Source organism: Carya illinoinensis, chromosome 1, assembly GCF_018687715.1.
Source record: "Carya illinoinensis cultivar Pawnee chromosome 1, C.illinoinensisPawnee_v1, whole genome shotgun sequence".
Taxonomy (NCBI): domain Eukaryota; kingdom Viridiplantae; phylum Streptophyta; class Magnoliopsida; order Fagales; family Juglandaceae; genus Carya; species Carya illinoinensis.
The window spans coordinates 52,374,844-52,402,160 of record NC_056752.1 but is presented as its reverse complement, the minus strand read 5'-3'; the positions used below and the strand labels follow the sequence as shown (position 1 = coordinate 52,402,160).

The 27,317-nt window shown below is 33.8% G+C and overlaps 4 protein-coding genes across 9 annotated transcripts; all 4 read right to left on the bottom strand.

The window, feature by feature from the left end:
• Nucleotides 1-824: 824 nt before the first annotated feature.
• LOC122284111 lies at nucleotides 825-4,466 on the bottom strand. 3 transcript variants are annotated; one of them, XM_043095269.1, is made up of 6 exons: nucleotides 4,226-4,466; nucleotides 3,908-4,122; nucleotides 3,107-3,239; nucleotides 2,433-2,638; nucleotides 1,650-1,823; nucleotides 825-1,158 (listed from the first exon to the last, which is right to left on the bottom strand). In XM_043095269.1, the coding sequence occupies exons 2-6, from the start codon at nucleotides 4,073-4,075 to the stop codon at nucleotides 1,072-1,074; spliced, it is 768 nt and encodes a 255-aa protein (XP_042951203.1). In that variant the 5' UTR covers nucleotides 4,076-4,122; nucleotides 4,226-4,466; the 3' UTR covers nucleotides 825-1,071. The 3 variants fall into 3 exon arrangements, with proteins under 3 accessions (XP_042951203.1, XP_042951201.1, XP_042951202.1); XM_043095267.1 differs by having other exon boundaries at nucleotides 3,908-4,097; nucleotides 4,226-4,465; XM_043095268.1 differs by having other exon boundaries at nucleotides 3,908-4,092; nucleotides 4,226-4,465.
• Nucleotides 4,467-4,771: 305 nt separating this feature from the next.
• LOC122284075 lies at nucleotides 4,772-7,797 on the bottom strand. 3 transcript variants are annotated; one of them, XM_043095264.1, is made up of 4 exons: nucleotides 7,409-7,793; nucleotides 6,801-6,949; nucleotides 5,250-5,784; nucleotides 4,772-5,095 (listed from the first exon to the last, which is right to left on the bottom strand). In XM_043095264.1, exons 1-4 carry the CDS (start codon nucleotides 7,435-7,437, stop codon nucleotides 4,927-4,929), a joined length of 882 nt encoding a protein of 293 aa, XP_042951198.1. In that variant the 5' UTR covers nucleotides 7,438-7,793; the 3' UTR covers nucleotides 4,772-4,926. The 3 variants fall into 3 exon arrangements, with proteins under 3 accessions (XP_042951198.1, XP_042951199.1, XP_042951200.1); XM_043095266.1 differs by having other exon boundaries at nucleotides 4,956-5,095; nucleotides 5,193-5,784; nucleotides 7,409-7,797; XM_043095265.1 differs by lacking the exon at nucleotides 7,409-7,793 and having other exon boundaries at nucleotides 5,250-5,800; nucleotides 6,801-7,373.
• Nucleotides 7,798-8,031: 234 nt separating this feature from the next.
• On the bottom strand, nucleotides 8,032-12,471 carry LOC122284059 (E3 ubiquitin-protein ligase KEG-like). The gene is made up of 5 exons (XM_043095263.1): nucleotides 12,324-12,471; nucleotides 11,203-11,579; nucleotides 11,018-11,109; nucleotides 10,208-10,681; nucleotides 8,032-9,215 (listed from the first exon to the last, which is right to left on the bottom strand). The coding sequence occupies exons 2-5, from the start codon at nucleotides 11,566-11,568 to the stop codon at nucleotides 8,273-8,275; spliced, it is 1,875 nt and encodes a 624-aa protein (XP_042951197.1). The 5' UTR covers nucleotides 11,569-11,579; nucleotides 12,324-12,471; the 3' UTR covers nucleotides 8,032-8,272.
• A 3,535-nt stretch (nucleotides 12,472-16,006) lies between these two features.
• On the bottom strand, nucleotides 16,007-18,663 carry LOC122284033. Of its 2 annotated transcripts, none has more exons than XM_043095261.1 (5): nucleotides 18,254-18,663; nucleotides 17,903-17,990; nucleotides 17,448-17,631; nucleotides 17,119-17,204; nucleotides 16,007-16,496 (listed from the first exon to the last, which is right to left on the bottom strand). In XM_043095261.1, exons 1-5 carry the CDS (start codon nucleotides 18,462-18,464, stop codon nucleotides 16,172-16,174), a joined length of 894 nt encoding a protein of 297 aa, XP_042951195.1. In that variant the 5' UTR covers nucleotides 18,465-18,663; the 3' UTR covers nucleotides 16,007-16,171. The 2 variants fall into 2 exon arrangements, with proteins under 2 accessions (XP_042951195.1, XP_042951196.1); XM_043095262.1 differs by having other exon boundaries at nucleotides 17,532-17,631; nucleotides 18,254-18,660.
• Between the last annotated feature and the right edge of the window lie 8,654 nt (nucleotides 18,664-27,317).

Below are 27,317 nucleotides of genomic sequence, written 5' to 3'. Positions count from 1 at the left end.
GTATATATATCGCTTTTCTCTCTCCTTTTTTTAAAAAAATACTACATCCTACAAAATAAACTAACGAGCCAATATAATTTTATATAATATATAAAACCTGTTTGAGATTGAGTTTAAATGTTTAATTTTTACTTATTTAAAAACTCTTTTAAAGAAAAATAACATGTTTAGTAAATTTATAAAAAGTATTAAATTAAAGATTTTATTGAAAAACTCCTGTAAATAACTATATATTTTAAAAAATTTAATGTAACTAACTTTAAAAGTACTTTAAATATATATTTATCAAACAATAAACAATTTTTAAAGTACAGAGATTATTATTTAAATTATAAGTTATAAGTCCTAAAGCAATAAGCTATATTTTCTACCATAATCTCAAACATGCACTAAATCTATTTTATAATATAATATAATACATTAAACCACTTCAATTTATAAATTTAATTATGTAAATTTTTTTATTGTTAAAACATTTCTTTTTAATTCATTGTCTCCTTAATTTTTGTGTCATGCCTTAGTGTGTCTCCAAGCAGCTCACAATGTCGGAAACTGCCACGCCAACAGCTTTCATGTCCGTCGTTGTCTTTGTAGGCTGCAGCACCACGGGTTATTTCTATACGTTTCGTAAAACGAAACAAGAATGGATACATCTAAATGGGCAAAACACCACCAACAGTTGTAATTAGGTGTTTCTTTCAACATATTTTCCATAATAAAAATAGTAAATATTTACTTTTCTTAATCAAGGACATTCTTGGACGGAGGTACACACTTCGTTAAAAACTTCCAATTTTCGATTATCCGTTGTCTAGTAGGGAAAGTGGACAAATGGATGGTAATTCATTGGAGAAAATGACGGTTTGCAAATATGCCAAGCAAGTTAACCACTTAACCAGATACAACAGAACTTATTTGAAATTGACTGAAAATTATTGCCTACATAAACGGAGAACATGGAGACATAAATGGCCCCAACTTACATAAACTTCCCACGACCTTTAACATATAACAAGTTCACGACACATCCTTTGTAGACGCTGTTATCAAATGCTAACTTACATCTCATTCTTAGAAGACATCGGGATGAAATCGTCCAGGAATGGAGCTACTCTGATTGGCATGCTTCAGATGCATTGACAATGCATAATTGTTCATCTGGATCCAAACCCACGAACGTAGACAGATTAGTGTGCTCCGAAGTAAATTCCTAATGAACATTCCACACGAGTAGATAAAAGTTTCAAATCAAGGGAGGGGGACCCTTTCTCCACCCTCCACTGCAAGAATGGTGGAGCCTCCATTGTGGATTCCCTCCCTCACCCCCGCAAAATAGAGGGTTCTACAGAGGGGATATCACCCTCCTCCATTGCGCGCAACAGAGAGGTGTAGGGATCCCCCACTGGTTCCCCGACGTTTTTCTCATTGTTTTTGCTTCCCCTTTTTCTGTACTTATCTCAATTTAATCTCACTTTTTAGGTATATGGACACATGACAATATATGATTTGTTTGACGTGTAAAGGTCAACACGCTACACTTTTTTAAGCAAAACGGGGAAGGAGAGACAATTTGACAAAAAGTTCATAAATTAGGTCTTGATTTAGCAAAAGGGCAAAAATCAAGTCATGATCTGGCAAATGGTAAGTACCTCAAGTGTTCTCAACTGCTCTTGATACTGAGACACCAATTGCTTAAGATGTCGTAACTCTTGATCCTTATCATCATACTCCTTCTGTCGTTCATGTTGGATAGCCACAGCACGCTTGAGAATGGTATTCTCCCGCATAAGTCCTTCAATTTGTTCCTTTAGCATCACATTTTCCTGACATTTCAAAACATTTTAACCCAGAAGAATATGTACAATTTTGGTTTTGAGCAACAAAAATAGAAAAGGAAGACACAAGGAATGTAATTCCTCCTTGGAAGTGTGGGGACTCTTACTGAACTATCACAATTGCAGATAATGGTTATATCAAGCCATCAAATTTAAAGAGAAATAATCCCTTTTTATCCCACCAATTTCCTTTCCTTTTATTTTTATTTTTTGGGAAGTCACACTTTACCCCTACGAAACTACCATCCTGTAACGTTTTACCAATTTATCAAGATGGCACAATCTTGACAGTTCAATCTTAAAAGGCAAATTCCAAAAAAGAGAGAGGTAGTTTGGAGGAAAGTGACAAATTTAGTAGTTTGACAGTCATTGCAAAACTTGTGGCATATGGTATTTGTTGTCAACGGGAGTAGTTGAAAGGTCATAAAAAGGATAAATTCCAATCTTCACCAAACGCTAAGTTAGGATCATATGTTCATGCAATGCTTACAGGGTATCCATCAGCAGACAATTCTAGAAAATGGTAGCTTCTCAACACCACCATCAACCTCTAGTCTCATACAAAAATTAAACCGGAACAAGATTATAGATATGTACCTTGTGAAGAACTTGTGTTGCTTCACCAGCACGTGAACTGATGGACTTCTCTAAAATCTCTAGCAATCTTGCAGCACGAGCTTTGGCATCATCCATACTAGTAGCACACATTATTTCCCTCACAAGCAAGTCAACCCATTCTGCACCGTCCACAGGAAGGTAGTTTGGGGTTGATAGGTTATCAGGAGCAACATTATTTCCATCATCTGTCAAGTTTGTAAACATCTGTGACATTCTTCCCCATAAAAGACACTGATTGCTATGAAGAATGCAACTTGAAGAAAGCAAATCATAAAAAACACCATCCAAAATAAGAACACGGAATTAGAAACAATTCAATGAACATATTCATGCTGAAACAACAATTTAAAGTTCACAGCTAAATAATAGTTCAAATGACAGTAATAAAATCCTCAGAAAAGATCCTAAGAAGTGACCAATAGGACATCCACATAGCACACCAATTATATTTGGGCATGGCAAGCAATTTTCGAAGTAATCATGTTCTTAAAGACTTGCATATTAATGTCGTCGATTCAAACCCTATGTTCAAAACCATGCCAAAAGCAAAAAAATGACAACGGCTGCTGACAAGACTAGATGCAAAAGTTCACAACCAGCTTGAAGGTGTTAAGTTCAATGAAAACCTGCACAGATGGCAGCACATTACATACCCTTATCCACATGTACATCTGATTCTTCAGCACAACCTGAATTCCCCTCTGCAGATCCTAGGCAAAGCTCATGCAGGCTCTTGATGGCAGCATCCATATCATTATCACATTCTTGCAATGCTCTCTCAAGAATCTGAAAGGAAAAATCCATCGTGCTGACAACATTATTCTATAACTCGTGCATTCCAAGGCAAAAAATGATCTCTAGCGTTATACAGAAAGGCCTTGATGACGTGGCCGAGTCAGAGACTACTCAAATTAAACATATTTATGAAAAATCCCTCTCAGACTTCTAGGCCAAAAAAATCTAAAACTCGTCTTGCAATTTCAGATTAATGTTTAAACAACTTTGATTGGCAAAAAAGTCAACTACATTCAATTTCTCAAAGAGAGAGAGAAGAAAAAGAACCTATACCTGGCACTACGATTATAAAAAATTATTAGTCCAAGTCATAAGGACGTTACAAAAATTTGTCTTTCAAATTAATTTAATTGGAGAAATTCCACATAAAATGACACTAGATTCAAATTTGATCTATCAGAAATTATCTTAGCCTTCTGAAAAGGCCCTAGACAAAATTGAATGGTCATGTTGCAATCAACAAAACGAAGTCTCTATTTCTGTTTGGTTAATAAGAAAAGGAAAGGCTAATATTAAAGCGCGACAAATAAAATCTAAACTTTCAAGATAGAACTTCTCCAGTAAATTAAATCATCATAAACATTCCTCGAAAACAAATTCCCCCAATAAATTACACAAAAATTAACTAAAAAATTAAGTGGAGAGAGGGAGATGGGTACGTGGGGTTCCATATGAGGAAAGACGGAGCGGAGCTGATCAAGAAGCGACGGCGCAGAAAATCGAATCGGAGAAGAAGAAGAGGAGCAGCGGAGCCTCTTGGAGACCGGAGGCGACGGCGGGAGCTCTTCAAAGAAAGATCTCTTGCTCCCACACACGGCAGCAGACATCGTCTTTCTTCTCCTTCCTTTTCTTCAACAACGACAACAAAAGACAACTAACAAAGCTTATTCCAAAACCTATACCTCCGTGGCTCCAATCCAGATCCCAATAGAGAATCAGAGATAACAAAATAAAAATTAAAAATAAAAATAATAAACCTGGAATTCCCAATTAGAGATATTCGGATTAGGGTTGCTTCTGGATTTGGTTTGCCTCGGGGCTCGACTTTGGAATTATGGAAGGGCAGAGAGGGGAACAGAAGGACGTACGATTTATATAGCTGTGAAGAAGGAAGACAAAGCAAGCATTCAGCTAAAAACTTTTAAAAGTGCAACGTCTGCTTTTCAAAAAAATTCTGCCCTCAAAAGAAAATCCAAAATGATTAAACAAAAAGAAAATGAAGTGATTTCCGGAAATAGAAGATAGAACGCTGCAGTTTTGTAGGTAAATTACGTGAATCTAACGTTATCCCCGAATATTTTTTGACAGATTACGTCTGATTTTGTAAAAAGACTTTAATTAATTACCAAAAATGTAACCGGTCTGAGTTTTTTTCAAGCCGTGGCACGTGTTTGTCTGACGCAATAGGGGGCTTTTTCGGAGGGCGGTTTGGAAAGATGTATAAAGCTTCGGTCCATCAACTCCCCAAGTACTTTGGTAATGGCTGATGCACCGATCAAAATCAGCATTTGGGTCATCGTCGATTTTAAGTCGAAAAACCTTATTAGCATTTCCAAAATCTCCCCATGGAGGTGTACAAACACAAACATTGTCATTCAAGATCTTTTACAACTTCTGTTCCAGCAAAATGGAAAACAGGATTTTCCTGAATGGGGGACTACCATCATTTTTTTGCTTCTCAACTACACCCCAATGCCTTGACAGACACCGTGACCAGGCCCTTTCGGAGCCTTTGGTTTGCTGCTAGCTGGTGGATGGCATCTTGAATTCCCTCAAAAGCTACTAGGAATTCGGCTGCATCAGTTTTGCTCAACACCTTCTTTACCACCAACTCCAATGCCTTAAACCTGCCATATAATGTTACATATAAATCAGCAGTGTAGGGATACATGGGTAAAACGAAAAAAGATGCATCATGGTGTCTTTCATGTATATTTCACAGACCTGACAATTGAGTGGCATAATTGCTAGTAATATAATCAGATAGCTGGGAAAGTGGACCTGAGGTTTTGGGCCTTAGTGATGACTCGTTCGATTTTCTTGAACTCAGACAGAATGCATTCTAAGGCAGAACCAATTGACCGGTTGCTCATTGGAGTGAATGAAATGTGTAGAATGCAAGTAGCTTGAATCTCAGCCATTTCCTCATCGAGTACTGCTTCTTCAATGCGTGCATCGTGTATAAGCTGAGATAGGAGCTTTTCATTGCCCACTGAGTCTGACAAGAGAGAAGATGATAGCGATGAGCGTGCCAGGCCACGGACAAGGTCCAGCATGGCTGAGGGTCGCCAATCGCCAAGCCACGTAAGGGAGGCCAATTCCTGAGGTGGGGTCCAGTTGGGCATTAGGAGTTGGGCCACATCCTTGAGCCGGGTAGGGACCATGGCTCTGTTGTAATGGGCACGGAACCTATTCAGCTGTTCTTCAATTAGCTCCTCAAGTTCCCACCTTGTCTTGAGCTGCTTCTCTAGCCTTGCAGCTCTGTTCTTCAGTTCTTGCCTCCACAGGCTATGTTTCTCCCAGGAGAGGTCTTCACCTGATAATCCAATCAACTGTCAGCATGCAAGCAGTTCGTCAAGGCCCGCCCAACATTGGATGTCTCTTTCCTTGTAATCTTTTTCATAAAAGATGTGATAACTGTGATCATCCAACTTACTAATGCCAATACCATGATAGGCTCTCTCTCAAAATTAACACCACAAAACCAATCACATACCATCAGTAACATAGAACGACTGAGGTTCTAAAGCATGATTAGGCTCAATCATTAAATTTAGGATACCCAAAAAATTGACTTAACCTCAAAGTCCCACAATATTCTTATTCGGCTGTAAGCGCCATGCTTGACTAGATATGTTTCTCTGTGTTCTGCTTATGATTAATAAAGTGGATGCTGCTGAATAGCAACCAACCACAACAGAAACAGTTAACCCGACACGGAGGTTTTCTACCGTGCGTACCATATTCCTCACTTCTAAGGAACTCCCCTCTCCTTTAATCCAATTTACCATGATTACGTTGGTTAAACGCCAAGCTATACCATCCAACTTTGATGAAGCAAAAGCTCAGAATTATTATTTTTAATATACGTACTTGAAGCATATATAAGATTAAATTATGTGTTTGACACAAAAGTTTTAGAATTAAACTTACAGCTGCCGGAATTAGGCCAACACGAACCATACAAGCAGTTGAGAACTTGAGACCTCTGATCTTCCATTTCAGTCTTAGAAAGATCGAAGTGAAGGAAAGAGAAACACCTAAAAGTTTTACTCGCTTGACAGTTTTCACCAAATTTCCTTTACGTTTTCTTCATCTTTTCCAAGATACAATCAAAGCCTAGCCACATCCGACTGAAAGTTCCAATCACCAAATTTGCTAGCTAAATTGTAAAAGTTACCACAATGTGGACTGGAAAGAACCGCAGGTTAACATTCCGGTTTTCGGTAAAAACCGGAATGAAGGAAATTGTATATTTCTCTCCTCTTTAGAGTAATATTTAATTTATAAAAATAAAATAAGCTAATTTAAAAATGAGATTTTGGAACTTGCCTCGTTTGGCTTTGCCATGCTTATGGAGGACCAGGCACTGGAATTTCTCTGTCATGTCATCAACTTCATCGCCATACTCTTCGGTGACTCTCCTTGCCATCCATTCATCTTGCTCTCTTTCTTCAGAGTCACTCTCCTCGCAAATATTCCTGGAAAGTTTTCCTTTTGTTTATGAAAAAAGAAAACAATGCAGACGAAACGTGGGATACCAACTAAAGCGTTGTCGTTGTCCTCTATTTTTGCACGTAACTATAGAACAAGAATTTGCGTCTGATCGGGAAAGGGAAAGAAAGTACGGGGCCACAAAATATGAAAAATTGCACTAGAATCCCGGATTTTCTTTGGTTTTTATATGCTTTCTTGGAAGCCGAACAAAACAAATGCAAGTGTTTGCATAATTACTTCCCAACCAGAAAAGATAAGATAATTTCAAACTTTCCCTTTTCCAGTTCTTTCCAGAGAACTATATAGAAAAAAGTTTAGAGCACGCATTTAAAATTCATTTTCTAGCCCAAATAACAACCAAGACAAAAAGAAAAAGAACAAACATCGGGAAAAAAAAAAAAAAAAACTGATCTGTTTCGAGAAAGTGACGATGGAGAGCTTACAAAAGGAGTTGGGATGACCCTCCTTTCATTGTTTTCTTCCTTTTCTCTCCGCTCTAATAGATTTTCTTGGAGTTTCTCTCTGCTAGTCTGACCTGATAAGTGAAATACGGGCCGAAATTTTATAGTTTTTTCTATTTGCTTTTTCTGCCAACACATTTTTATACTTTTTATTTTATTTTATTTTTCGGATTATGGCTTTACCGTCCAGTACTGACTACCGAGCGGGAAGGGCCCGACTTCCGAGCAGGCAGTTTCATTCGGTTCAAGAATCTTAACGGGTGTAGCTCATACACGGTGACTACGTTACTCAGCCATCCACCGTTGGATTTCAGGGTCCACATTTGTGACGTTGATAGGACCGTTGAGGCTGTACAATTGTAACGCTGCAACATTGGGTGGTAATTTTTTTTGTGAAGTCTCCATAAGTACACAATGATATATATATCACATAGATAATGTGTAATGTAAAAATTTTTAAATATAATTATTCATACATATATATATATAAAGAGTTGAAAGTTCTTGAGAATGTAAAAAATCCTAATAAGTCGATGAATATAAAAACATGAGTTAAGAACTTAACTTTTTCAGATTAGTTAAGAACTCAGTCGGCGATAATGTAATGACAGAAAGGTAGAAAAACTTTATACTGTTGTCAACCTTGATACAACATCGTACGGTCATAAGTTTATGCAGTTCTCATGAAGATTGGGTCTTGGACACGTTATGTACAGATCGTATACAAAGAAAAGTATGAAGTTGTAAGTCCTAGTAGCAGTAGAGCCATCGGTTTAAAAGCAATTATTTTCGTTCCCTAGCTCTGCTGTTAACAAACTTGACTGAGGACCAGAGATCAATAATTACCTAGAAGTTTGGAGTAGTAGCACCTTCTTTGAAGAGAATATTTGCAACTGGTGGTGGAAGCCAAGCATTTCCACCACTCTGGCCACCATCTTGCCGCTTCAAATTTCTAGTGTCTTTCTTCAACCTTGCACCTATGTTTCGCCCAACAAATAAACCCAGTTTCATGGCTGTAAATAAACAAACCGCGACTGCAAGCGGCCTCACAGCCCAGTGAAAATCCTCGATGTGTTGATATTTCTCCACCACTCCTGAACAAGTATCAAAAGACACTTGCTCCACTTCAGCCGGATCTGCCAAGAAGATATTTGATTCATTTCCAAACACCAACCTCCCAGGGAAACTCACAACAAGACATCCATTTGGAAGGACATATGAGATAATGCCAGCGGCCCATGCTCCTCCATTCCTACGAGGCCACTCAAACCGGGGAGTCGACATATCTGATTTCAGCCTCACAAACTGTCCAACATAATAAGCTGTAGCCTTTTGAAGCTCAGAAGAGTCCCCTCTCCAGAGAGTCTCTAACCCTAAAAATCCAACTGTTGTACTCCCATTACGCTGTACTGAGTGTAGAATTCCCACTGAGGAGTGATCCTTGTTTTTCTCTTTTAAACGCACCCAATCACCCATTGCCAAGTCAAATGTCACCCTTTCGACTGTTGAAACTTGTACTCTTAGAGGGTTGTGTGCACCAGGCACCTTCACCAGAACAAAACTGTCTTTATCATTGTCACCCTCCAAAGCGACCACCTTTCCTTCAAGAACATCTAGGGCTTGCGGTTTGTATGTATTCATTGGCTTTCTAGGGCGAACCATGTCACCCACTTCAAGATGATCCTTCAACAGATACCATGTCGTGTAACCCATACCATTCAATCTATATTTAAGTGCCCTGCTTCCCATACCATGTGATTCTCCATCTCTGTTAACAGCATTCTGTGAGCTGCAAATTAGATTGCAAATAGTCAGTAAACAACCATAACGGGTAAGAGATACAGGGTGAATGAAGGCACACAGCTCTGGCATTCTATGGTTTCTTTTGGTGCCTCAATTTTCACATACCCCCGTTGTACATTAGAATTGAAAGCAGAGACATCAATATGGTCAAAATACGATTGGCACCAATTACCTAACTATAAACATTCAAAGACAATCTTATTAAGAAAAAACATTCCAAGACACAGAAATGCCCGGTTCAGCTAGTGTAATGTAGCTTCTTTTTTCCCCGTCTTCTTCACCGGGACTGTCAACTTCTAAATTCTGCCATAGAAAAAAGTCTTTCAGCACACCGTAATTCCTATGAATTTCTATTAAAGATGTTTTTTGGACTAATCAATGTGCTCCCTAAACAGATATCTTAATTTTTTTTAGAAAGGAATATGTTAATAACATTGAAGGACGGGGTTCTGAAAATCAGAAGTTATTCTGAAAATTCCTTAAACATAAATAAAAGCAAAATATTCTACATAAGAGACTGATACTTTACCAGAATTCCCTGTCAAATCGTATGTGTCTGACACGCCGCCCGAGTACAATTAAATTTAGGTAGAAGTGAAGGCACAAAACATTGACATGCGTGCTGTAAACTAGTCATAGAATTTGTATTTTTATTTAAAAAAATAGCCATCATTAAGGACAATCATTTGCTCTTTCTTTACTCCCAAAAAAGGCTCTCCGCCAGGTGGCCAATTTTAGAATGCACAATCTTAATAGAAAGCCCTTCCAAGGGCACAATGCATCTGATGAAATAGAACCAGGAAGGAAAAAAACGAATACTGATCAAAATCAGTGGGGACATGACCTTTAGATCACACGCTGCCCAAAGTCACAATGAGAATACCGCTACACAGTTTTATAAACATCTTATCAGAATAATAGATAATTCCATCTTCTTCAACTATATATAACAAGATCAATTATGTCCATAATGAATACCTTAAAAATGCATGCAGAATATCTGTCATCAAAGGCCGATTCCGGAAATCATACTCGAAGCAACCATTGATAACACTCTCAACCGCAGGGGGCAAGCCACTCGGGATATGTGGCTTTTCTTGCTTGATCACAACTGAGTGATATATTTCTTCAGTTGAGTTTCCAAACCAGGGCTGAACTCCAGTTAACATCTCTGTTATGCTGCATCCAAAACCCCATGAATCTGTCTCAAAGGATATAGGACCTCTAACTTCTGGATTCCACTGTTCTGGGGCCATATAGTTTGGAGTTCCAAGTCTGAAAGCCAATTCTGGATTAGAAACTGCAATCCCAAGAAGCAGATATGGGATCCCAAAATCTCCCAGAACCACTTGGTCGTTTTCATTCAGCAGAAAGTTACAAGGCTTAAGGTTCAGCACCAGGGTCCCAATTGAATGCAACTCTATAATCGCTTTTGCCAATTTGATCCCATACCTGTAAGCATTAGCATTTTCAAAGACTATATCTCACCATTCAAAGCAATTGTATGCTACACTATATTCTGACAAGCTTTAGAAGACCATTACAAGTATTATAAAATTTGAGTAAAGCATATATTAGAGCATCATTTCTAGCATAATTTTTGCACATTTCACCAAGTAAGTGAGACCTGTTAAATAGAAAGGCTGCTCTCTGATTTAGAAGGTGAAATAAGAGAACCCAACAAACCTCAAATTCAGGAACTTTACCTAAGTTCTACCCTATCTTACAAGTTCAATAGCATTATTCTTAGAGAAAATAAACTAACTGATCAAAACCCCAAAAACAAACCTTAAAACATCAGACAACTGAAGATTGCCACCCTTGAGCTGAGCCATTCGATCACCCACTGATCCCTCATAAAATTTCATCGCAATGCAGATCTGAAAAGGCATCAGAAGTGAACCAATGTGGTGAGAGACAGAAAAGAATTTCCGTTAGTTTAAAAAAACTATATTCAAATTCAAGGAAGTCACCTTTCCTTTAACTATTGATATACCATGCAACAAACAAACTCCTGGTCGTACTTGGCACTTAAAAAATAACTCCTCAAACTTCTCCAGAAACTTTTGAGTACAGCCCTCCTTTAATGGATGCAGCATCTTGACAGCCACTTCATGATACTCCTCAAAATCATGACCCAATTGGTGATGAGTTGCTAAGAAGACATCACCAAAGGGGCCCCGGCCAATCCTATGCTTAAGTTTCAGAGAGGAAGGATCAATCCATGGACCAATCCGAGTTGGTGTGGCTTTGACGGTTCTAAGGTGGTCGGGGTCTCCTTCAAACAGTTCATACTCAAAAAAAGCTGCTGGCTTTGCTGCTCTGATCTGTTCAGTCATATTGCTGAATCCTGCCCGCATGATCATATGGGTAAAAAAAGGAACTCGTGAGTGTGTGCCAAAAAATCTGTCAGCCCTTATTAAAACTGTGGCAAAATAGAAAATTACATCATAATGGATACCAAAATATCAATCCTAAGGCGGCACACGGATGTAAAAATTGCGAGAAGTGGGGATTTATAATTTGCAGTATACTCCTACGTACACCACTGGATCCAAAGCAAAATGCATAGGCTTGAAACAAAGTCAGAGAGCTTAATGCCATCATCAAACAAACCTTCCTCATATTACTTCGATTATTGCTGAATCCGAAACTTTGATTTAAACACAGAAAAAAAAATGTTTAATACCCTAGTTATCCAAACTAAAGAACTTCTAGACATTTCCAAAGCCACCGCAATTCATGGGTACCTAAATAAATCAGGAAAGCAGCAAAACAACAAAAACGGAAACCATACATACATACCTGCCTAAACGTATGCAATCAACACAGACCCACACATACCTGCCTAAACGTATGCAATCAACACAGACCCACACAAACACAGAGAGATAAGTTTACAAATAAAACCCTTTTTAGTTCCTACGAAAACAGAAACTGATCTGCAGAGTATGTTATTTTCTCTCTCTGAATTCCGGTACATAGAAAGGGAAAGGGGCCAGGGGGTGAGCAGACGTTAAAACTTTCAATTCGTTTCCCATAGTTTCCGAGGAACCAGACGGAAACAAAAATATTAACACACGCATGAACTTACCGGTAGAGAGAGGGAGAGTCCGTGGTGAAGTCGAAACAAGGCTTCGTTACCCAAGGAAGAGCCTAGAGCAGCAGCACACAGAGAGAGAAAAAAAGAAAATGATACACACACCGTTGTCTTATTTGCATTTCATTATAAGGTAAAGCATTTATTCACATTTGTTGATAAAAAATATAATAAATGATCGTTTAATAAAATAAATATACAATATTATTTAGTAAGATAAAAATAAAATAAAATAATAATATATATAATTTTTCTAAAAAAATTATAAAAACGAACAAAGAGAATTCTTTATTTTTTATTTTTTTGTTTCCCGAGTACAAAAAGTGTTCCCGCTGCTGCCTGTCTCAGAGAATGCCACGTCACTAGAAGCTCCACTAAGGTAGCAGCGGAAAGGACACGTGACGCCACTGGAAAGGACGCAAGATAGGGTGGACACGTGGCGGTAACAATTTACCGGTTGTTAGAGACTAGGTCAGAAGACGGTACAGTTAAATTTCATAAAAAAATTTATCTCACCTGATTTCATTTAATTAATATAATTTTTAAAAAATTTTATATAAAATAAAATATATAATTTAATTTTTTAAAATTTAATACATTTTAATAATATTTTATTTAATTTTTAACTTTAATCTTAATTTATTTATTATTAAAAAAATTCACTTACAACTGACCAGAGAAACCCCTGCATTACCGGGTGCACTTTTTGATAAAAAAAAAATATATATTTTTTCTATCTCTCTCTTCATTTCATTCTCTCTCTCTCTCTCTGTCAATTTTTTCCCATCCTCTTCTTTCTCTCATTTTCCCCTTCCCCCCACCCTCCTTTTTTTTTCTCAAGATCTGTGGCAAGGAGATTCAACGGTGAGCTTGCCGGCAGCTTCAAGGCCTAGTAGCATCACGGCGGGTGGAGGAGTGCTGGTACAGAGGTTGTCGGTGAACCATGTGGTGGTTGCTGACCTGCTCACTGGTTTGTGAGTTGTCGAGCATGCCTCCGTTCGTCGAATCCAACCACGCCATCGTCTAAGAAGCTCCTCCCCTCCCCAGCGACGGACAACGCCGGCAAGCCCAGTCATGGCCACGAAGACGACCACAGACTGTGTTTTCGTCGACCTTCTTTACCGCGTCGACTTCTCCCTCATATCATACATCATCTAGTTGGCTTTCTCTTGAGCATTCACAAATTAAGAAAAAAAAAAAAACCAATAAAAGACAGTGCTTAAGTTGAGTAAATTCCTTGTAGAGCCGCCATCTTTGGAAAAAAGAAAAAAAAAAAATGCTCCTACAATATCATGTGAGAAGATTGGGGCTTCAAAGGAAAAGGCCTTTGCCCACAAACTGGCCCTAGCCATTGCACTTTGCGAATTATGATCATTTGTGAAAGATGGCCAAGAAGTTCTTTATTGGAAGAAACTGGAAATGCAACAGAATCACTAAGGAGGTGAAGAAAGTTGAGGCTGATGTTTACAGATAGGAAACAGGGCTTGGCAAGAGCTTGAGGAATTTCAGATTTGATATTGGACCAGTCTTGCAAGCTATGGAAGTCGCTTTCTCTGCTTAAGATGAATGGAGGGCTCCAAACTGACCCTTTTTTTTTTAATTTTATAAATGTAAAAGTTGATCGAGTTCACGTAGCCAGGTGTATACGTTGGCGTGGGATTTGTTGTTTCCATCGCAATGTAGTACCTATAGGGAATGTAATATGAAGAACTTGGCAATTGGCATTTGGCAATGCTCGAAAGTTCTAATTTCATGCTTTTCTTTTTCTTGTTTTTCGAACCTTCATCATGGGGTGCGCCATTGTAGGCTCTGTCGCTCTAGTTATATCACAACTTGTGTATCTGTTGGTAGTGAACTTTGGGAACGTTGATTCTCAATGTCATTTTATTTGATAACAACATGCATCATCAAATAATTAGTTGCTCCCCATTTACGTATAAAATATATATATTTTTTATTTATTCTTTCTACTTAAAGCTGTTAGAAATGGAGGAGGAGAGAGACGGTAATGCGACGGTTTTTCATGATAACCCTTAAGGGATGTAAAAAAAAATAGTTGAATCGGTAAATCAGACCGGATTGGATCAAATCGATGGGATCGATCTGATACCAATTTTATTTTTTTTAAAATCGGTTCAATTTCGATTTTTTTTTTCTAAAACAAGACCAATTTATATATATTTTAATTTTTTTATTGTATATAATTTTTATATATAATATATAATTATATATAAAATAATTTCTTATTATATGATAAATTACTAATTAATATAATTTTAAATTTTAAAATATTATATCATTTTATTTATTGTATTAATAATTATATTAATATTATATCACTATATATTATAATATACTATAATATATTATATATTATTATAGTCTATAATATAATTATAATATATATTATAGTATACTATAATTTATTACCACTATAATATTATATATTATGATATATAATATAATATACTAAAATCAAAAAAATGTACTGAAAATGGTAAAATCAAAATATCAATTTAGAAGGATAATTAGTGTGTAATTAATTGTCAAAAATATAAAATTAATATATGTTAATTTGATTATAAATTTTATCCAAAATCAAACTAGAACAAATTGATTACTCCCTTGACAAGCACGAATCAAGAAAAATGCGATTGTAAATTGCTGAGGCATCAACCCGTTGCACAGTGATTCCGCATGGCTGGTTGTACCTAGCAAATTGATTTTTAAAATAAGAGAAATACTTTTTGCAGTCTATAGATGCAGTCGGCATGCAGTCGGTTGTAAAAAAGTGAATTAATACGAGACCTATATGAAAAAAAAATTATTTTTATAATTTTTTTTATTCATGTAGGTCTCCCTAAATATAAAAAAAAAAATTTATAATTTTTTTATTTATTCTATACAACCGATTACACGCTAACTATATTTATCGACTGTATATAACAAAGCCCTTAAAACAAACGAAGCCTGAACGCTGCTGGATAAAGGTCGGGCCCAGAGATTCTCTGTGGTTCGATGCCAGCGGTCTTCGAGTTGCAGCCCCTACCCGTCGTCAGTCTAAGGGCTTTGTCGGTCCTTTCTCTTATGGGTTTGTGCCTTTGTGGGCCCGTGGCTTCTCAAATTAATGCGATATTTTATTTCATTTTATTATTATAATATTTTAAATATTTTATATAAAATATAATAAATAATTTAATTTTAAAATAATAATATTTAAATATAATATTTAAATATTATTTAATTTAATTTTTTAAATTTTATTTAAAATCATTTTACCTCTTCTTACTGTCTAAATCGTACCTAAAAATACATATTTTGTGTTAAACTTATTTATTTTTCGAGGGATTTTGTCTTGGACTTGCGTCCTCAATATTTATGCATAAATCATTATTTTTATATATGTTGTGGTGTATGATACCATTACTCTTACATAAATTATTTTTGTTAAATTATTTACGCAGCACTCATTCCTACTCATAAAAATTTTAAGTTTTATTTTGTTATATAGATGAAATGAGATAAAAGTTAAAATTTTAAAAATTATATTATTTTTATATTAAAATTTGAAAAAATTTAATTATCTATTATATTTTATAAAAATTTAAAAAAATTATAATAATGAGATGAAATAATTTGCGTAAACGGAACCAAACGAGACCAAGTAAACGAAAACAGAATTGGAAGTGCAGTAAAATAAAATTAAATAGTGAGAAGCTTTACACAACTGGATTCAACCATAAAAATAATCAGTCTTGCTTTTTGCTTTCTTCGAACTCAAAATTCGTGTTAGCTTGGGTCTCATAACTCATAAGGCATATTGAGAGACCGACCATCCATCCCTACCCCATTTTACGTCCATTTCTACCATGCTTTAAACCTATGTATTTAGTACTAGACCCTGATCCACCTACTATGCAATTCGGGGCAAACCTTGAAGTACTTCGACCCCTGCCCTCTGCTCCGTTCCTTGCAATGCACCTCAAGCTGGAGGTTGATAGCCACCCTCTAAAGACTCTAGCAAACTTGGATTCTGGTATGGGATCTTCCTCCTCGTTTTCGTTGTAACCATTGTTGCACTTGGAACTGTCCTGATTCTCATCAATATTAATATCACCTGCAGCAGTCTCCTTTTTCTCTTCATGAGCATTTGATTTTGACGACGACCTTGCATTTGAAAAGAAAAATGAAACAAATATTTTAGCTCCATATCCCCACTAAGCAAAGTGCAGAAACTAAGGGATCTAAGCACAGGTGAGTTTCAGTCCAGTGATAAATTGCTTGATCCCGATTCTCCCTAGTAGCAAAATGAACAGGTCAGACCAGAGTCGGCCCCAACTCCTAATGTAAGAACATAAATTAGACATGATGCAGAAGTTACCCATTTCTGCCAGAGCACCCAGCCTAAATTACACACATCTGGGCCAAAATGGATGCTTACAGAGCGTTCTTATTCTGGTTTTTGCACCTAAAGTCAGCTTATTTTGATAGCGCCTCTCAATTTCTTATACCTGCTTAATTTATTCCACCAGTCTGCTATAGTGATCTACACTATGTGTTTGCAAAACCTAAGACGCATTTGAAACTTTCCTAATGCGTCTTTGTGCTTGACTAGCACTTCTGAGCGCCAGGTCCAAAAACATTCCATGCAATCGTTGAATGAATATCCAAAACTGCCTGTGAGTGAGAATGTGCGCAGCATGAGAGCGTAACTGTGTGAATCCATGACAAGAAAGAACCAAATAGAGATTCTTACAATGACAAGAAAGAACCAAATAGAGATTCTTACAACGACAACAATTTGCAAGCAAACTTGTTCTTGGGTCTTTCTCTGAACGGTGAATTCTGGATGGACATATGCCGAATGAATTGAAGCTGCATGAACCACAAAATGACACATCAGAACTTGTAAGCAGCACCACTCGGAAAAAGAAAAAAACTTTTAAGATATAGAACCTTTAAGATCTAATCTTGAAGCTAATAAATGGACAAAAGATCTCTCTAATAATCCTTTTCTTTTCTCTTCCTCTTTTTTTTTAAATTTTTGGATTGGGGTAGTTTCGGAGAATGTATTTGAGTATGCAGTTACAATTTTTTCAAATGCTATACGCACATTACCATCTTAAAATAATACTTCCTTCTTGCAAATGCAATCAACAAGTCCAATGCGCCAAAGATCAGTAAGAAAAACAGGTGACAGACCTGATCACCATCCTTGATCCCAAATTTTGGAAGACATGCCTTGTCAGTAATTAGCTTCTGTTCATCATAAGATAAGCAAAAGTGCCCCCACACATGCGACCTAACCGCATCGAAACCAAAGCAAGTAAAGCAACAAATAAAAAAAAAACCATAAAATAACTTCCACACTAAAAACTATAATCCCAATAATCATAAGCCCGTATATTAACATATCATTTTTAAAAAATTAAAATACCTATCATTTTTAACATAGCTATATCTTATGTATAAAAAATATGCCCTATAAATAAATTTTTTCAGACCCATTTATTAAAATATACTGTTCTTAAGCCTTCATCAGCTACGAGCTAAATAATGAGCCATGAGTTTACCATGAAATTTCCTTCTGGCGCGAAGCAAAAACTTCCTCTACGGCCCACTTGAGTTCTGCTACAGTGGCATTATGGGAGACGCAAACATCTGTGGAGATAAAACAAGGAATTTGTTTTGTATGTCACAATAGTGTCGTGTAATGGCAAATTAGAACACTAAGCAAGATATTTCAAAAAAAAAAAAAACACTAAGCAAGACCCAACAAAAAAAAAAACAGTGCTTTGTTTAAATTTCTTTTCAATAAAACGGTTATAAGGGAACAGTTTCGAACAAGCCCAAAAAGGCGATAAAATTTGACAAAAAAAGAAAAGAAAAGAAAAGAAAAAACGAGTAAGAAAAAGAGGAGGTACCGAAGAGAGAACCGTCGAGTTTGAGGACGGACAGATTGACGTGGAGCTGTTGAGGCAACCTATGGTATGGCTGGTTCACTGCACAGCACGCTGGCTTCTCTACGTCGTCGTTCAGCGCCAGTGGAGCCAAGCATCTCCTATCTATCAAAGCCCTTACTTTATTACTGCTATTAGTGCTTACTTCCTGAACTCCCAATCTTCTACTTCGCATGATTGCCACTGAGCAGGAGGAAAATAAAACCAGATTTTGGGTCTATGGCAAGGTTTTCAGGATTTTGTTTTATGCAGAGAGAAAGATGGAGGGAGGGAGAATTTTTAGGAGCTTGGGGAAGAGTGCCAACGGAATGGTAGGGTTTACGGGAGTGTCTGTTTGTTTAGCTTTGAAACTGAGAATGACCGTTATACTGGCACTCCTGGCCCGCGTTGCGTGGCTTATAAACCTATAATAATTACTTTCGAAAGATGATAACACCTGTATTTGCAAACCCTTTTTACAAGGAAAATGATAAGCTTATATCTTATTAACAACTTGTATATTATTATGTAATAAAATAATATTATTTTAAATTTCATTCAAACTGTTTTTATGATTTGAAATTGTTTATAAGTTGTGAATAAATTGTTGGCCTATCATTACCTTTTCTTATAATACTTTATATAATAATATATTATGTGATTGATGTTTTTATAAAATATCTTATAAAATTAATATTATTTTATAAAAATATTCTTATTTTTTAATATATGCTATCAAATATATTGTATGGATATCAATACTCATTACTTTTTATTTTGTTAATCGCTTGTAATAATTACTTACTATTAATTGGTTTCGTTTGATTACATATATGAAATGTTTTAAATAATAATAAATAAAATATTTTTATGATATAATTTTTTAATATTAATTTTGTATTGAAATTTGAAAAAATTAAATTATTTATTATAATTTATACGAAGATTTAAAAAAATTATAATGATAAAGTGAGATGATATGAGATAAAATATTTTAGATTTTGATAACGAATTAGAGTTAGCTTAGATAATAAAGTATTTTGAAAATATTTTATTATTATTTATTATTATTTTTACCTACTTGCTATTATTTTATATTATTATTTATAAAATATCTACAATTACTTCGATGTCCAGACACAATCTATAGCTTTGAAATTTTTATTTTTTATTTTTTTTGAGCTAGCTGACGTGGCACAAAAGTGAAATCCAGCATAATTGAATTCAACGTGGGTAACAAATCCAGTCCTAGTAGAAGTCTCGACGGCTCTCCTAGTATTACAATTGGCATAATACTTGATAAATTCTACACCGCATACCTTCGCGTAGATAACTTTCAGTGCTTTATTTGTTTGTGATGATGTGGTTAATCAGGGATGATAATGATTTCTTTGCTTAATTTTCTTCCTGATACTCTATAAATGGTTTGAAAATTGCAAACTACCATTTTGTTTGCATCAGTGCCTTATAATTGCATCTAAGCCATGCTAGATTTATATTGTGGTCTTCAATAATTTTGTGATATCGCCTGTAGGTAGGCATGTTTATCCAACCCAGGCTGAATTGACCTGACCCGAAAACACAACCTCCCGATGAAAGAGACTTTCGAAGTGATGAGATTAACCAAACCGAAAATTTTTAGAAATTAATTGATTAATTGGAAAAAACTCATAAATAGAAGAATAATAAGAAGAAGAAGGCAAGACAACGAATAAAAAAACCCTCCCTTCACACTCCAATTCACTCCCACTTATTTGAGTCTTGATCCACGCTCACTTCCTTCCTTCCTTTCTTGGTCGCACCTAAAAGAAGGAAACTTTGCAGATGAAATCAGCCCAATAGAAATAATGGAGTAGAGAAATAATGGAACATGTGAAAACACAAATTTTGCTTAGAAAAATCTGCTCCAACATTTCTCACTCAAACTCTTCTACCAACAACAAACCAGCTTATTCTCCAGTTTTTCTCAAACCCAAACGATCAAAACAAAAGAAATTTTCTTTGTACCGGGGAATTCGAAATGATGAGTGCCATATCGTAGGCCATGTCTGGATGTAGAAGATAGAATATTCTTGTTAGCTCTCAGTCGATGAAGATGATATGGAAGATCATTGTGTGGAGGAGGAGACCCTGGCGAGAGACACCAACAAGCCCATGTGGTTCCCACCTCATTTCTTTTCTCGAAACTCTTTTATTATTTATTGTTGGTGAAGGATAAAACAAAGGGCCCTAATGTTTGGCAAAATCACAGAGAATATACAATCAAGCTGCCCTCTGTTCCCCTCTAGCTTGATGAGATTTCCATTCTAAAAGTTGCAAAAGCAGAGCTTCATATCGTATGGCAAGATGATAGCTCTTCTATCCTTAAATCTTCAACCCAAGGGCCAAGACGCTTGTGTAGAAGCATTTTTAGGAGATTGTAATAGTGATGCTGCGTTGTACAAAGATGGAAAGTACAGAAAATAAAGGCTTCATTTGAGATTTAGAATAAGAACATGATGACTTGAGCATCGCCCTCATCAAGGTAGGTACGTCTCCACTCTCTCCGAATCCAAGGGTGCTAAAAGAGAGCAAAAAGAAAATTCAAGAAATCACTTGTATCAATAAACAAAAAGAAGAATTGATAAGTCACTTGTATCTAGAAACAGGTATTGGGTAATTCCTGATTAAATCGAACACGGGCACGGCCATTTCTGCTTCCGAAGAATATTGAAACGGTTCGGACATTTTTTTATTTATTTTTTGGGGTCAGGTCGGGCCTGGCCGGTTAAATCGGCTAGGGCGGAAGGCCAACTTATTTGTACACCCCTACTTTTAGGAGTGTGATCCTCGTCTAGTTCTAGTGCAGGAAGAAAGCCATGACGGGGTAATGAAGTGTGGTTTCAGCCTAGTAATAGTGTATGCCTCTCCCTATCTATATGACTTATATTACCACATGTTGTTGTGAATAATGTCCGAACGGGCTTTTTTTGTCTCTCAACTAGATTGTTCTCTTGTTTTAGTCCATCTTGGTTCTCATTGCTACATATTTGGTGGCTGGTTGTGATTGTTATGTATTATTTTCTTTGAGTTGGTTGTGAATTTGGCCCTCTACCTCTTCACAATTGAAAATGAGATAATTAAAAAAAATATTTATTATAAAAACATAAAGTTAAAAAAGGATTATGATATAACTTTTTTAATATTATTGTTATTTTTGAATTTTAAAAAAATTGAATTATTTTTTTGTTTTGTTTAAAAGTTTGAAAATTTGAGAAAGTTGTAATGATTCGATAATAATTAGATAAAAGTGTTTTGATATTTTGAAATTAAAAAATGTTTGTATTTGATGATATTTAGATGTTGAGATTGGATTAAATGATTTAAAAGATTTGTGAAATCAAACCAAACCTAAGTCTCATTTGGTTACACATATTAAATGAAATGCAAATCAGGCAATAAGAAAATTATGAATAGTAATGAGATAGGTTGTGAATAGTATTGAAATGGTTTGAATTAATATATTTATGTAGTTTTGGAAAATGAGATATAAAATGTTGAATAAAAATATTATTAGAATATAATTTTTGTTTTAGCATTTGGAATTTTTGATTTGTTTATTGTGTTTTGTTTGAAAGTTTGAAAAATTTGTAATGATTAAAAGAAAAATTAAAAAGTTGAAACTAAAAGTATTTGTGTTTCAATAGTGTTTGGATGTTACAGTATGAAGAAATAGGATGACTTGAGATCATATTTAAAACCAAGCTAGTCTCGTCTGTTTTCACAACACATTTCATTTCATATCATATCATCTAAACTTTCTCAAATTTCCACATAAAATAAAATAAACAATTCAACATTTTCAAATCATAAAATAATAATAATATTTAAAAAATATTTTAATAATATTTTATTCAATTTTTAACTTTCATCTCAAATTATCTCATCTTATCTTATTTACGAAAAATAAATATTGGCTTAGTTTGGATAATGAGATAAAATGAGATCATATGTGAATAATAATGAAATGGTATGTGAATAGTAATGAAATGATTTGAGTTGATATATTTTATGAGTTATTGGGAAATGATAGAGAAAAAATTAAAATAAAAATATTATAAAGTTAAAATAATGTTAAAATTCTTTAATATTTTTTTTATTTGAAAAAAGTGAGTTTTTTTTTGTGTTTTGTTTGTAAGTCTTGAAAGGTTGTAATGATTAAGAGAGGATTGAGGATAGAGATGAGAATTTAAAATATTAGTTTTAATATTATTATTGTTTTGAGATTTGAAAAAGTTGTATTGTGATTTGAAAAAGTTGAATTGTTTATTATATTTTGTGTGAGAATTTGAGAAAAATGTAATGATAAGATGTGAATTTTAAATTTGAAATAAGAATTCTCATCTACTAAACATGTCATCCTATGTTTGAAAACATGTTTCATCTCATCCAATTTCATTTCCTTCCTGAACAACATTTGAACACAAACACTTTCAAATTAATTATTAAACTTTTCCAAAATTTTAAATAAAAACAAAAAATAATTTAACTTTTTAAAATTCTAAAATAAAAATAATATTATAATATTATATTATAATAATATTTTAATTTTATAATATTTTGTATTCGGTTTTTTCTATTTCATTTTTTAGAATATAATAAATACTTAACTTAAACTATCTCACTACTATTGCCAAACCATCTTATTACTATTCACAAAATTATCATCTCATCTCATTACCTAAGCATCATTTTTAATAAAAAGTTAAAAATTTGAAATTAAAAAATGGTTGTATTTGTGATATTTAGATATTCAGATGAAAAAGTTACATATGATTTGTTATTTTATTATTTTATTTAAATATACATATTAATGTATAAATATGTGTGTTTAAATAAAAGAATAAATTAACTGATGCTTGATGTGAATATGACAAATAGCGTTTTTCATTTGATAAGGGAAAAAAATTATGTATATGTTATAAAACTAAAAGAAAAATAATATTATAAGAGAAAAACTTTAAAGTATTATTATTAATTCAAAAAACTTATATCTGTATAAATAAATGATACCCAAATTTATAAGAGTACAAAGACGGTTATTCTGAACAATATCGATCTTTGAGTCGGTCATGCACTTTAAGTCGGCTTACAATAGTACTTCTTAGACGACCACTCATAAAGAATATGTCTCATTCGAACATTGCTGAGAAAAAAATTCAATGGGAAAAAAACTAATGGTAAAAAAAAAAAAAAGTACATTATTCATGTATATTGTTAAGTGTTTTATGATTGCTTCATTAAAATATTGCAAAAGAAAATCCAATGAGATAAAATCTTATAGAAGGAAAAAGAATACAATTAATATAAGTTTTCAAGATATTTACTCCCTATGAAAAGTGTATAATAGTAAGTCTTTTAGTATTCGCATTCCAATGTTCTATACAATATTCTTAAATATTGCAGTTGGTAATACTTTAATGAATAAATCTGTCAGATTATCATTTTACCGTATCTGGTTGACATCAATTTCACATTTTTCTTGAAATTCATAGGTATAAAAGAATTTATATGAAATATGTTTAGTTCTGTCACGTTTGATATATCATCCTCTTATTTAAGTAATGCAAGCAACATCATCTTCATATAAAATTGTTGAGCTGTCATTGATTATGGAAAGACCACATTTTTATTGAATATGTTGAATCACTAATTTTAGTCAAATACATTTTCGGCTTGCCTCATGAATTGTAATGATATCTGAGTGATTAGAAAATATAGTAGATATTGTTTGTTTAACAGATATATATGATATAGCAGAATTTTCATAGTAAATACGTATCTAGTTTAAGATCTACCTATGTGTGGATTTGAAAGATAACATGAATTCGCATATCCAACTAATCGTGGACTTAATCCATGTTGATAAAATAATCTCATATCAATCGTATCTCGAAGGTAACGAATGACATGTTTAATACCATTCCAATTTCTTTGAGTTGGTGCAGAACTATATATTGCAAGTAGATTAACTGAAAATAAAATATCAGACCGAGTACAATTTGTAAGATATATCAAGGCTCTAATTGCACTGAGATAAAGTATTTCAGATCAAGAATTTTTTCATCATCTTCATAAAGACGAAACATATATTTATGCACATCAAGTGATTGAAAAACTATTGGAGCACTCAGGGGATGAGATTTGTCTATATAAAAATGTTTCAAGACTTTCTCTGTATAAGTTGATTGATGAATGAGAATTTCATTTTGCAAATGCTTGAACTATAGGCCGAGACAAAATTTCGTTTTTCCAATATCTTTCATTTCAAATTCATTATTTAAATATGTAGCTGTTATTGTAATCTCTTCACAAATTCTAACAAGATTTAGATCATCAACATAAACAGCAATAATAACAAATTCAGAGTTTGATTTCTTAATAAAAACATATGGGCATATTGGATTATTCTCAAATCCTTCTTTTAATAGATAGTCGCTAAGGCGTTTATACCATATGTATCCAGATTGATTTAACACATATAAAAATCTTTGAAACTTGATATAATACATATTTATGGATATACTCAGATAAGAACGTTCAGACATTTTATATCCTTCAAATATTTATATATATATGTCATGATCTAATGACCTATATAAATATGCAGTGACCATATCCATCAACTGCATATTCAATCTTTTTATAATTGCCAGACAAATAAAAACTCTGAATGTGATTGCATCCATAATATGAAAGTATGTTTCACCATAATCAATCCCTAATTTTTGTAGAAAACCTTATGTAACAAGTCATGCTTTGTACCTCATAATTTCATTGCTCTCATTACGTTTCCGTATAAATACCGATTTATATCCAACAGGCATTATACCCTTTAGTATTTGTACAATAAGTATAGAGACCTATCACTTTGCTAGTGAGTTTAATTCAGCTTCAATAGCTGACTTCATTTTGGCTAATCATTTATACATCGACATTTTTCGACAGTTCTTGACTCACTTTTTTCATTATTTTTTATAATATCAAGGGTCATATTATATGAAAATATATTATCGATAACAGTTTTATTTCTATATAAAATTTCTCTAGTATTCATAAAATGTATCATAATCTCGTTATTTTTAGGTACATGTCCATCTTCAACGGAATACATTTTATGAAATACCTCTTTTGAATGTTTTTTCATGAGATTTAGTTTATTCAGGAGCATCAATTGCTTTTGTAGCCTGTGTTGTGGGTATGAACTCTTTAGAAATACTAAATTCATTTTGTATTTTTTTATTCTGATGTATTTTGTCGTTTGCACCAATAGACTGTCTACATTTTAGGCTTATTTTAGACTCACCTATTGTTGTTTTAGCAACTTGTTTTGATTTTGCCACACATTCAGTATCAGTAAATACATTTGGTAATTGATTTACAACACTTTACAAATGAATAATCTTTTAACATCTAGTTTACATTCATTTGTACGATGATTAAATTGGAAAAATGGTTTTATTTTTTCAAGTAATTTTCTATCGTGCTTTAGGCACCGACTTCTCATTATCCAATATTGAAAAAATGGATTCGTCAAAATGACAATTTTCAAAATGTGTTTTAAATGTATCTTCTGTAAGATGCTCAATGTATCTAATAATAGATGAAAAATTAAACCCAATATATATCTCAAGTCTACGTTGAAGACCCATCTCTGTATATTATGGAGGTGTAATTAGAACATATACCTTGCATCAAAAAATACAAAAATGACAAATATTTGGTTGTTGACCAAATACAAACTGTAATTGAGAATATTTATGATATGCTGATGGTCTAACCTTAATCAACGATGATGCATGACGTATAGTGTGTCCCCATGCAGAAATATAAAATTTTGATTTCATAAATAAAGATCTAGCGATTAGCTGAAACTTTTTTATTAATGATTCAGCTAAACCATTTTGAGTGTGTGTGTGAGCAACTGGATGTTCAATATCTATTCTTATTGACATGCAATAATTATCAAAAGTTTGATATATAAATTCACTTGCATTATCCAATTGAATAATTTTAATTGAATAGTCAGAAAATTATATTCGTAGTTTAATTATTTGAACAAGAAATTTGGTAAATGCAAAATTTTTAATGGAAAGTATATAAATATGTGACTATCAATTTAATGTATCAATTAAAACCATAAAATCTCTAAACGGTCCACTTGATAGTTGAAAATGTCCACTTATATATCCTCATGAATCATTTGTAAAAAAGATGAAAATTAAAAAACAACATTTAAGAGAAATGGTTTGATAATCAATTTACCTTGAGAATAAGTAGAGTACATATATTCATTGTGTAAGATAATTTTCTGATTCTTTAGGAGATGCCCATATAGATTATCAATTATTCATCTCGTCATTATTGATCCCGGATACTTTTGGGCCAATACACTTCTGGTGCATCACTACATGTGATTCAATTGTTCTCATTTATGTATAATACAATTCAAATGAGAGAAAGTGCATTTTTTCTAATATGGGCTTCTGGTTCGAAATTATTTTAGTAATGAGAAGACGTTATTTACTACTTTCGTTGGTAGTTTCAATATGATAATCATTAGATGTATATCTTTAAAACTCAATAAATTTATTCTGGATTGTGAAGAAAATAAAGTATTATCAATACATAATTTTGGGCCATTAGGCAACATAATATAAACTCTTCCGGAGCCTTCAATTAGATTCGATGAACCATATATGGTATGGACGTAAGTTTTATTCAATATTAGATTTTGAAAATATTTTTTATTCTTAAAAATTATGTGAGTTGTAGCACTGTCAGTTAGACATACATATTTATAATTTATCTCAGAGATAAAAAGTTCACCAATAAGACTCTTAATTCTATAAAATATATAAAACTTTAATTATTACAAAACATTGCAAAATATTAAAAAGCTTTACTATAAGATAAAGAAAATATATTAATTAAAATGAACACTTCCATCATTAATCAAAGAGAAATGATATTTGCAGTCGTGGTTGTGTAAGAGGCGTGCAGTCGCTTT